We start from the raw sequence: 12,045 nt of genomic DNA, 5'->3' as shown, positions 1-12,045 counted from the left end.
TGTCTAAATCTTCACAACGCTTGAAAAAAGCTACACCTAATAACCAAAATAACTTTTTACACAAAGTAATACAACATTTAGGTCTTTCCTCAAACAGAGTAAATAACAGTACTATTTCTATTTAATAAGACACTGGCTACGATTACCTTAAATAAGAAGCATCTTCTTCTTGTCTCCGTATGAGCCTCCTTTAAATAAGAGCACCACCATAGTTATGGCGTATAAAGGAGGACATTTGGAGCCTGTATCGGTACAGATTAATGTGAGCATTTGCCTACCCAATTCCCCAGCCAGGCCGTGACGGGTCTTATTACCAGAAAGTTAACCTTCCCAAAACATAAATACAATGCAATCAAATAAAACATACGAACTCACACACTCACCTGATTCGCTCAGTCCTCAAAGTATAAAAAGAAATATATATCCTTACTTATTTAATTTGCAAACAATCTGTAAGTTTAACATAAAGTGAAATAATTCTAAACAATCATCAAGATGTGCAATTTGTGGTCAATGAAAAGTTTCTATTTCAGCTTTGGAGATCTTACTGATAATTTTCAACGTTTCCAAGATAGCTATTTATAGATTCCTATAGCTGAAGTTCTTGTAAAAGACAAAATATCACTGAAGTAAGATATAGCAGAACGAAACTGTTTCGTGTTTGGATGATAGACGTCTATTATATATATCTAGATAGCCATGATTTTAACTGTCAACTATTTTTACGGAAACTATATTGTAATTCTATGAAAGGTGTGTCACTCGGTTAAAACAGGCTGTATAGCACTGCCAAGTGCTTAGTCCAAATCAGCCATAGCGATTCATTAAATTTGTATGGCTTTGCTTACACCACCCTAAACCATTCAAAATGTACTTTTGGTTTTGCGGTATGATTTGTTGTTCAACATTGGCTAGCAGATCTTGAAGTTATAACACAAATTTAAAAGGGAGGCGACGGGGTGAGGCAGCCGATGTTTCATTTTTTTATTAACATTTCTACAAAAGGATTGTGAACTGTCTGTACGGTACAGAAAACAGGTGATGCTGTATAAAATAGTGAACGGTTTTACTTATTACATAGTTTTTTCATGTGTAGATCTCGAAACCCAATCTATTAAAATATAGTTCTCTGGTTTTGTTATACTCATATAATTGAGCTTATATGTACGAGCACACGAGTTGATAGGTCTGAATTCTAATCAGAATTTCAAATGTTACAGAAGATTGCAATGAGTGTGTAGGTAAAGGTAATATCTGGTTAGCTTGCTTGCTAGCTGAACCGTGAAGTCATGATTAGATTAAGCAAACTATCCTCCTTTAGGAATAGACTAGTCCGACAAATAACCAATCTATCTATCTGTCTGTAGGACTAGACTACTTCAAAAGGAGGATAGTTTACCTTACCTAATAATGACTTCACTGTTGAGCTGGCAAGCAAGCTATCCAAAGATAGTAGCTTTACATAAACACTCAATGCAATCGGCCCTTATTGAATTCTAAACTTGATTTTAAATCATATTGATCATTAGATTCTTCGATACAAAATGAGTTGACATGAATTTGTGTGTCGCTTTTCCGTCTGTCTCCAGATAAAAAAATCAGTATGGCTCTATCCCCGGCTTAAGGTAATGGCCATTCAATGAAACCCTTGAATATTGCTGTACCGTCTTGGTCACTTATACGACATAACCGTTGAGAACATCAACTCCATAAAAAGGTCCAAAGACATTCAGCAAGAAACGTCTGTTCTATAACATTTATATCAAAAAGTAAAATCACAAAAATACTGAACTCAGGGGAAAATCAAATAGGAAAGTCCCTAATCATGGCAAAATCAAACGAAAAAACACATCAAAAACGAATGGACAACAACTGTCATATTCCTGACTTGGTACAGGCATTTTCAAATGTAGAAAATGATGGATTAAACCTGGTTTTATAGCGCTAAACCTCTCACTTTGTACGACAGTGTCATCAAATGTCGTTATATTTACAATGATGCGTGAACTAAACAGACATAATAGATCATAATAAGTAAACTGGCCAAAATATATGGGTACAGCAGTCATCATCGTTTTACAATTTTAAACGAAACAATTTAACAGAGCACAAAAGCATCTATCAAATAAAAAACACATTCATTGCTATGTCTGAAATATGGGAACAGTAGTCATCATCGTGTTACAATTTTAAAAGAAACAATTTTACAGAACACAAAAGCATCTTTCAAATTAAAAACACATTCATTGCTGTGACAGAAAATTTATACGTCACATATTTTTGTCGTTCAATGCTTACAAACAATTTTAAATTTTCACGTGAGCATTGTTACCATACAGGGTTAAAACATTAAAAGTATGTAAGAATTAATTTAGGAAGTCCGAGATTTAAAATAGTCCAAAAGTTCTATAGAATTTATAAGAATCCACAAATGGTTCATTCCACTCAGCGTGATTGAATAATTTTGACGTCTGTGGTTCAACGTTTTTTTTCTAATTTATAATAGAAATATAACATACTGACATTTTATATTGCAATAACATACTGACAGGATCTTTCAAAGTACAGAGTCACGTTATCAGAGCCAAAAAAACCACAAAAAGTCGCATTACTTTAGTCTAAGAGCTATTTGGCTTGCTTGCTCTGTTTGACATCGGCAATCAATTGATAACCGGGGTTCCAGCTTTATATATACATATAAAATAAAATCCCCAAAATGCTGAAATCTGAGGAAAATTAAAAACGAAAAGTGGATTAAACTTGGTTTTATAGTTCAGTAGCTAAACCTGGCTCTCACTTCTACGGTATGACAGTCGCATAACATTCCATTATATTGCAATTGACAACGATGTATTGTGTGAACAAAACAAACAGATATAATGTATTATATGTATCAGATTAAAAAAAAACTGTGTGTTTTTTTAATTAGAAGTACCCTGAAATTCTGTAACTTTCACTGATGTGCAATCTAATTAATCAGATTGACTGATGTGTTGTAATAGTCTCAGATTGAAGTATGGTCGGACTAAAGGTTCATCATAACAAATGGACAAAAACGACTGTGCAGTTTACACTTAAAGAAATACTCATTGTACAGACTTACCCGTGCAGTTACGAGTTGACAAAGTTTTAAGACCAGGCATCCCACCTGCCTACCAACATGGCCGGCATGGCGAAAACTAGAACATTGGGGGAAAATGCAGTTTTTGTCTAATATCTCTGAAACTAAAGCATTTAGAGCGGGCCGTTTAGAGCAAACTTAACACTTTGAAAAAATGTTCATTAGGTCAACATCTATTTGTCCTGAATTTTTCAGACGAATCAAACAATCTGTTGTTTGGTTGCTGCCCCTGAATTATTAATTTTAAGGACATTTTGCAGTTGTTTTTTTGTAATATATATTTTATTATTTTCATATCATTTTCAAATCTCATCTACAAATAAAGATGCACAGACAGATTATTCTGCTATAACTCCTAAACATATAGTTAACCATACTTGTTACAAATTATAAAATACAAAGTCAATAACAGAATACAGAATACATCTGCATTGAGCTCTATTTCTTAATAATATTATCAATGTTTTACCATTTTTCTTTTATTCTTATAGCTTTATTGGTAGAGCACAAACTCATTTTGCAGTTTTTGGTTATCTTGAATATTATTATAGATAGAGATAAACTGCAAACAGCAATAATGTTTAGAAAAGTAACTCCAATAAGTCAAACATGTCCAAAATGTTCAGTTATTATCCTGTTAAGACCAAGGATTTGTACAAATACAAATCCTTGTTAAGACCAAAAAAAAAAACCAATTTTTCGTAAATTTTTACATATTAAAGTCTTCTCCCGAAACAATCAAACATGGCCGCAATAAGCATTACACATGCATTAGGGTATCTAGTTTTAAAATGTGTCTCACGACCATACGGCCAACCAACATGGCAGACATGGTTAAAAATAACTTGACTAATTTTTTGAAGATTAAATAATATCTGGTGAGCGGAACAGGCTCCTTGGAGACTTTAGTTCAAATCTAATCCTATCCCGACCCCCCCCCCCCCACCAATAAAAATCAAATGGTAACTCCCCAACACACAACAAAAGACCGTTCTAGACTAAAACAAAATGTAGTCTTGTGGAAAAGAAAGCAAATTAAGCATCCTCTTTTTAAATTTTTAATTATTGGTTATCAGACAGATCATTCATTTCAAAGCATGTTATAGATCCAGAATAACACACATGGTCACTCAATTTTGACATTGAAAACATGGATTTTTCAAAGTTAGACCCTTCAAAAAAAGATGAAGTTATGGACCAAGTAAAACAACAGCTAGCTTTGGCTAATGCTCAAGAGTTATTGCAGGTATAAACAAGAGCCTGATTTCAGTAACTACTTCTAACGTAAACTAAACATGCATTTTCTGATGCAATGACCAACTGATCAAGTTGGGAACAACAACCCCAAATGAGGGATAACCCTATAAATGAGGGTCAACATCACCATTCTGTAACCCTGAAGAAGGTAGTAATTGAAAAGTAACCATTTATGTTGTATAATGGAATAATCAATTGACATTTTGATTACGCTTTCGGGTCGATCCGGCCCATATGCAAAGTCGATCCGGCCCCAATAAAAAATATATTTATAAGGAATAAAAATAAAGATATATATTAATTGTAATTCATAAATCTTTATGATTTTTATTATAATGTAAAAGGTGTACCATGGTGTACGGTAAAAAAAATAAAAAAGGCCTTTGAAAAATATTTTCTTTAGATGAGTAAAAAACAACTACATGTAGGTTGATTATGTTTTATTACAAGTTTTCAAGATTATTAGGTATAATTATATTAAAACGTGTATAAAAGAATTCAGACATCAACATTAATCAGCATTTTCTTTCAATTGACTGTGATCCTAACAAGTCTCATCTTGTGTAATAACAAATAGTTGCATACTGACAACGGTACAAGCCGATCCCCAAGCTGATACATACAAACTTTTTTTTTCTTTTAATAAAAGTTCTTAAAATTTCTCAAATTGAGAAATGTTGTTTGATTTGCCGAATCCTTTCTATAACAGAGAAGACAGAATGCGTTTGTTTTAATATCACAATGGCGTTTATATTGTTGTCATCCATCATTGACACTTTTTGCAAATTCCGTTTATATTGTTCAAATTTGTCACAAATTTCTCCATATACAGTCAGGGGACTTACTGAAATAAGTGATTTTTAAATCACTTATTTGAGTAGCAAATTCGAAGTTTTGTCACAAATTGGGATTTTGTAGTTTTTTCAAAATTTTAAACACATAGGTTTAAATAATATCTTTTAATTAGTAAAATAAAAAAAAATGAACTTTTTGCTCTTTTAAGTAGCAAGGTTTATGCCTTTGATGCTATCATTTAGCTGAAAATTCTATTAGTTGAAAAAATGCTATAATAATGGCTTTACATAATGAACTGATATTTTCTTTAAAGATTTTTCCCAGCAGTGGGAGTATTTTTGCTGTGAAGTTCAAGGTTTTATCTTTCAGATTATGTAATAAAATTCTACTGTTCGCAATAAAAATATCACTGTTCGGGGGTGTTAAAATTAGTGGGGGTTATTAAAAGAATGATACTTAAAGAAGTGATTTTTTTGAAGGAAATTGAGGTCTGATACTTAAACAAGTGATTTTTATGTCATTATCCTAGATTCAGTACAAGGTCATCACCTGAAATGACCTGGTCATCCTAGACAACACAGATGTTGGTTCTGATAAGTTTAGAAACATAATTAGTCCCTGGATCATTAGTATTCTATATTTAAAGCTACAATAAAATTAAATCACTTCTTCTAGTGATTAATTTGTACTACTTAAATAGGTGATTATTAAAGAAAGACAACTCTAACTTCCAACCTTTATGGAAATAATGTTACTTGAATCAGTGATTTAGAAAATCACTTATTTAAGTAAGTCCCCTGACTGATATAGTGAATATAGTTTATTCATATTTATTATGGGGACGGATCGACTTGGGGCCGGATCGACATAGGCCGGATCGACTTTGGGCAGGATTGACTTGGGGCCGGAACGACCGGATACCTTTGATTACCTTACATTACAAATAAAATTCTTATAGGCTTTATTCTAATTTCAGAAAATATCAGAGAAATGTTTTAAGAAGTGTATAACAAAACCTGGAACAACTTTAGACAGTTCAGAACAAGTAAGTTTTACTGGTTTCTTAGCACTATTTCATGTATTATTTATCACAATATCAGGTGATATATGGTATCATTTTCATTAGAAGAAAGAAGTAGCTTTTAATTAACTGATGTTTTTTCCTCACTTTTCAAAAATGAAAATAGACATGGGCATATACAATTGAGAATGTAAATGTGGAATATGTCAAAGAGACAAAAACCCGATCAGAGAGCAAATAACAGCCAAGGACACCAATAGGTCTTCAACGCAGTGAGAAAATCTTACACACAGAGGTGGGCCTCTGCTGGCTCCTAAATAAAAATGTGTACTCCAATGAAGTTCAGTGAAAATTGATGTCAAACCAAACTCCAAAACATAAAACTAAACTAAAATTAAAAAAGCTTACAAGACTAACAAAAACCATAGGCTCTTGACTTGGGACAGGTGCAAAAATGCGGCTGGGATAAACATGCTTTGTGATATCTCAACTCTCCCCTATATCTCTAGCCAATGTTGAAAAAAGAAACACATAAAAATACGCACAGTAAAACTCAAGTTTTAAAGAAGTCAGAGTCTGATTTCAAAATAGGAACTGAGCCTATCATGTAGTCCAAATAATAATGACATCTTGAAAGGCTATTATATTTTTTTCATTGACGCCTTACACCGTCGCAGGAAGGCATCAAAGCAAAAATTTTAAATAGCCTTCCAAGGCGTCATAATTATTTGGACTACCTATCATTATTTTTCTAGTGACAGGGCAGCTCTACATGGGTAATGGGAGACAACTCTTATGCCAATGGAGGCTCGAGCTATGGCTATTTGTAGGTTTTTTTTTTAAAGAAAAAGGTATTTTATCATTCTTGATTCTCTCTTTAGTCATGTTAGTAATTATCTCAATATTTGAATTTCAGAGATGTGTAGCTATGTGTATGGACAGATATATGGACTCTTGGAATTTAGTATCAAGGACATTTAGTAATAGATTACAAAAAGAAGCTGGCAGATTATCTTGATGTTAATATTTATTAGTGACTGTGTTTTGACTTTTTATATCATTTGTAATATGTGTGTGTGGACAAAATTGAGAGAGAGAGAGTAAGAGAAAAGTGAAGAATTAGACGATCATAATAAATGTTTTTTATTTAAAAAAAAAGAAAATTCTTTGCTTTACTTTCACTTCAAGGCAATTAACTTAGATTTTTAAGAAATAATGACTGGGAATTCGTAACATCAGTTGTATTACCATAAATTTGCATTACAGTATAAATGGTTAAGAGTAGTGTGAATTTTGTGAGAGAATTTAATACACATGGAGATATACACCTATTGAGAGTTTCATATAATAAATCAGTTATCAGATCATAGTCTATATTTTCTTTTTACAATATAAGTCTGTAACAGAGTAAAAAGTGTTGCACATTATCTACATATGATATTTCAAAGGGCAAAGGGGGTAAAGATTAATTGCAAGAAATGCAATCAAAATCCTTATTTCACAGGCTTGATAACTATGCATACTGTCAAAGCACATAGTGCAGTTAAGTACACCTTATACAATTCATACATTTAACTGTCCATGTCAGGCAATTCATGCATAGTGTAGACGAAATAATTATGATTGACATTCTCACTCAGGGTCGCATACTTGGGTAGGATTACTAGGGATGATTCAGACAACCAAAGTAGACTGTTTTACCCCATTGTGTCGAAAAATCAATTTAGATTTAAGACGTAACAAGTTTGAGTGGGGTTGGCAACCAAGAAATCGGCATATAACAGAATTTCCAGGGCAGCTGACATTTTTCAAAAATGAAGGTTAAGTACCTTGTGATATATTAAGGTATATAGGAGAACACAATTCTGAGAAATAAGTACCTGGGATACTGACTATCAGACTTAGAAAATTCACTAAAGTAATAAGTTTTCCACACTTTTTTGGGGGGCAATTTTAAAAGATATTGATTTGATAATTGATTTGAAGTTTCATCATGACCAGTTCAATTTCAAGTTTGAATTTTATTCCGGTCTGATGGTTTTGTGCAGAATTATAATCCTTGGACTTTGATTGTTCACTCAAATAATCAATTTTCTGTACTTGCTTATTAGTCCACTACTGACGAAGTCGAAGGGAACTTTAGGTTTGTACTCAGTCAGTCTGGCAAAACAGTTTTCCACACTTTTTTTTTCATGCTTTAAGATATTGATATGATATTGTGTATATTGTTTAATCATGACAGGTTACAGATCAAGTTCAAATTTTGTTCTGGTCTGATGAATCAGTTATGGTCGTTTGACTTCGAAAATTCACTCAAATAATCAGTTTTCAATTCTTTTTTTTTCATGCTTGAAGATAATGATTTGAAAATTTGTATAAAGTTTAATCATGACAGTTCAAGTTTAAATTTTGTTTCAGTCTGATGATTTTGTGCAAAGTTATATTATGGTCATTGGACTTTGAAAATTGGTATATAGTTTTATCATGACTAGTAACAGATCTAGTTTGAATTGTGTTCCATTCTGAACATTTTGTGCAGAGTTATGTTCCTTGTTCAATTAATAAAGCAAATGTACAATTTCTTAGGACTTTTTAAGAATAAAGATATTCTGTAAAGGATTTTCTCATTCATCTTCAAAAGATCGTTAAAGGCTTTTTTCCTATCATTTTTTTTGGGGTCCTATTGAATTCCATATATAGATGACAGCAGGTTGTCTGATCATCAACCTGATTGTCAAGCATGTGAGACATACAAAAATATCCAGAATTTTTCAGACTATGTTTCATTTGGTAGTGTTCATACGTTGTGCATGGTTTAGTAATCTATCTTTAAAAAAGGTCAAGTTCAACCTATTTGTCGTATGCTTATTAATATTATTTTGTTGTCTTCTCATGTCAAAAACCGAAACCCCTATAAAAGTGTTAATTCTTATCACATCATTCATAATCCACATCTGAGCGAATGATGCATTTCATATATCCAAGCGAACCTGGGAATAAGGATACTACCGATAATAGAAGTGTGCTTTATTGACATATCTTGGTCCTTTCCTCAATAAATAACTGAGATGGAATCTATTACTAACGAGATTATTTCAACTTTCTAATTGTCAACTTCCCAATCCGCAGCAGCATTGAGATTCATTAACACGATAACAGCTCCATTAATTACGAGAAAGACAGACTGACATTGCCACTTCATATTTTCGCGATAGCCATCGCAAATGATGAGAAGATGTAACAAACTCAATCAACTCACTAGCTACATGTTTCCACAGTATCAGATCTTTGGATGCCAAAATAGTCGTCAAATTTGTAATTTTACCGATTGTGTCATATTCTTGATTATGACATTTTGACTATCGATTCACATGGCGGGTGATGCAGTATAGCAGGATGGTTTTCCTTACCACGCAACCGATGAACTTTTGAGTTTATTTTTGATTCCCTCCGTTTTTGTGAATTACCTTGATTTGTCTTCTTAATCGATTTATAAGAATTGAACATCGGTAAACTGGTGATGCCTACATTTAAACTCTGGTCAAGGTATTTTAAACTGAGATGTTTATGGGAGGGAGATGATTAATAGAATTTCTGGCGCCCCGAATTACAGCGAATTACAGAGGACCTTACGCACAGTAACCAGAAGGCAGTGAACACACATTAGACCTATGCAATATTTTCTTTATAACATCCATAGAATGATTGGAAATATGATTATTGTTAACGTCCATAAAAGAAAAAAACATTGGATAATCATTAAAATAGATTTACACGATTTTGAATTATTAACGCAGAACTGAAAGCTTTTTGTTTTTAAAATTCTTGGGACAGACTATTTTCTTGCTATGTTTTGGGAAAGAAAAGAAAAAATGATTGCACTATAATCAAAGAGGGACAAAAGATACCAGAGAGACGGTCAAACTCATAAATCGAAAATAACTGACAACGTCATGGCTAAAAATGAAAAAGACAAACAGACAAACAATTATAGTACACATGACACAACACAGAAAACCAAAGAATAAGCAACACGAACCCCACCAAAAAGAAGGGGTGATCTCATGTGCTCCGGAAGGGTTAGCAGATACTGCTCCACATGTGGCACCTGTCGTGCTGCTCATGTTATAACAAATCTGGTAAATAGACTAATTCGGTAAGTGACATTCATGAAAAGGAAGGGGATTGTAGTTACTACGTAAGGAACATATCCGATATAATCTGTGAAACGGTTATTCCATAACAGTCAACCAACTCGTGATTGCGTCCGTAAATTTACGAAGGGATGATTTCAACTTCACCAACATGACCAATAGGAACTCTTGGTTTAATAGCTTCCTTGTCAGCAGCAACCCTCTATTGAGAAAATCTTGATAGGAAATACAAGCACGGGAATATCGTATCAATTTGGAGATATATACCCCGTAAGTGATGACAGGAAAATGAGTGACTCATTTTATGTTTTTTCATTTATGCCCTCTGGAAAAAAAATGTCTGGGGAAACTGTCCTTAACTTTCTTATCCAAAATCTTACCCGAGCGACTCTGTCGACCTTCGACCAACCCTCGTTGTGGTCTATGATTGTGATGGTAAGGTTTTTGAGATCAGCTTGTGCGTGCCCAATTGATCTCAAATGACGACTTACGGGTAAAAAGGTCGGGCTTGCAAGTGTAGTCACTTCGATGACCATTCATGCGTTTGTTGAATGGTTGCTCTGTATCGCCAACATACTGCATTCCACATCGACACTGAAGGAGGTATACAACATTCTGGGTTTTGCAAGTTACATTGCAAAATATAGTGTACACAGACCCAGTCGAGTGGCAAGTAAATGTTTGAGTATTTAGTATTTATTGACAAGTCAGACAACGTCTGTTACCACATGACTTGCACCATCCTGCAATTGAACAGCTTTTATTTGAGGAGACGTCAGCTCTAACAAATAAGTCTTTCAGACTTGTTGGTCTCCGAAAAGCTAAGACAGAAGGATTGGGAAAGATCTTGGATAATTTAGGGTGTTTGGATCAAACGTGAAATGTTAGTAAAGCCTGGATTGTATGTTAGAACAAACGGGACTATTTTGCTGCGCCTCTTCCGTTTGTACTGTAAGAGGTCATTGCGGCTGTTATTGTTAGCGCGCGCAATTAAACCCCTTATCTATGTCCAATTTCTTATAGCCTCGTTTTGTCAAAAATCCTCGAAGTTCCTGTAACCGTTTCGTGACAGCCTCCTCAGAGGAGCAAATCCGCTTTACTCTGAGAGCTTGACTGTACGGGATACTTTTTGTGCAGTGTTTGAGGTGGCAGCTTTGGGGAGAAAGGTACTGATGTTTATCTTTGGGTTTACAGTAAAGGTCTGTTGATATGACACCGTCCTTTATAGATGTGGTTGTGTCTAAGAAAGATAATTTAGAGTCGGAAATTTCATACGTAAATTTAATAGAATGGTGGGAGTTGTTTGCATGTCTGATGGAATCATCCAGTTTTTGTTGGAATTCAATCCATTTCATGTCAACATCATCAATGAAACGGAACCAAGACAGAGGTTTGGATAAAGATGCTGCAATAATTTGTTTTTCTTATTTGCCCATGAAAATATTGGCGTAAGACGGTGCCATTTTCGTCCCCATCGCTGTCCCGTTTATTTGAAGGTAATGATCACCATTAAAGGTGAAATTGTTGCTTTTCAGGACCAGAGTCAGCAGCTGGACTAAACATTCAGTAGGCGGTTCTAAAATGTTTTGCGAGTCCCATATTTCCCTACAAGATTGTATGCCGTCATCATGAGGTATGTTGGTATACAATGAGGTGACATCTAAAGTGACAAGGAGGGTTTCCGGAGGAAGAGGGTT

The 12,045-nt window shown here is 33.9% G+C and overlaps 1 protein-coding gene across 2 annotated transcripts; it reads left to right on the top strand.

Moving 5' to 3' along the window:
• The first annotated feature begins 4,207 nt into the window (after positions 1-4,207).
• Positions 4,208-7,563, top strand: LOC139490553 (mitochondrial import inner membrane translocase subunit Tim13-like). 2 transcript variants are annotated; one of them, XM_071277375.1, is made up of 3 exons: positions 4,208-4,367; positions 6,150-6,218; positions 7,111-7,563. In XM_071277375.1, the coding sequence occupies exons 1-3, from the start codon at positions 4,272-4,274 to the stop codon at positions 7,210-7,212; spliced, it is 267 nt and encodes an 88-aa protein (XP_071133476.1). In that variant the 5' UTR covers positions 4,208-4,271; the 3' UTR covers positions 7,213-7,563. The 2 variants fall into 2 exon arrangements, with proteins under 2 accessions (XP_071133476.1, XP_071133477.1); XM_071277376.1 differs by having other exon boundaries at positions 4,210-4,526.
• The last annotated feature ends 4,482 nt before the right edge of the window (positions 7,564-12,045 follow it).

This window comes from Mytilus edulis, chromosome 10 (genome assembly GCF_963676685.1).
Source record: "Mytilus edulis chromosome 10, xbMytEdul2.2, whole genome shotgun sequence".
NCBI lineage: Eukaryota > Metazoa > Mollusca > Bivalvia > Mytilida > Mytilidae > Mytilus > Mytilus edulis.
The sequence above is the reverse complement of the archived record's forward strand: the minus strand, read 5'-3'. Positions and strand labels throughout refer to the sequence as shown.

Coding starts and splice junctions, on each gene's coding strand:
- LOC139490553 (XM_071277375.1), top strand. CDS start 4,272: ATGGATTTTTCAAAGTTAGACCCTTCAAAAAAAGATGAAGTTATGGAC. Junction 4,368..6,149: donor ATGCTCAAGAGTTATTGCAG/GTATAAACAAGA, acceptor TTCTAATTTCAG/AAAATATCAGAGAAATGTTT. Junction 6,219..7,110: donor CTTTAGACAGTTCAGAACAA/GTAAGTTTTACT, acceptor TTTGAATTTCAG/AGATGTGTAGCTATGTGTAT.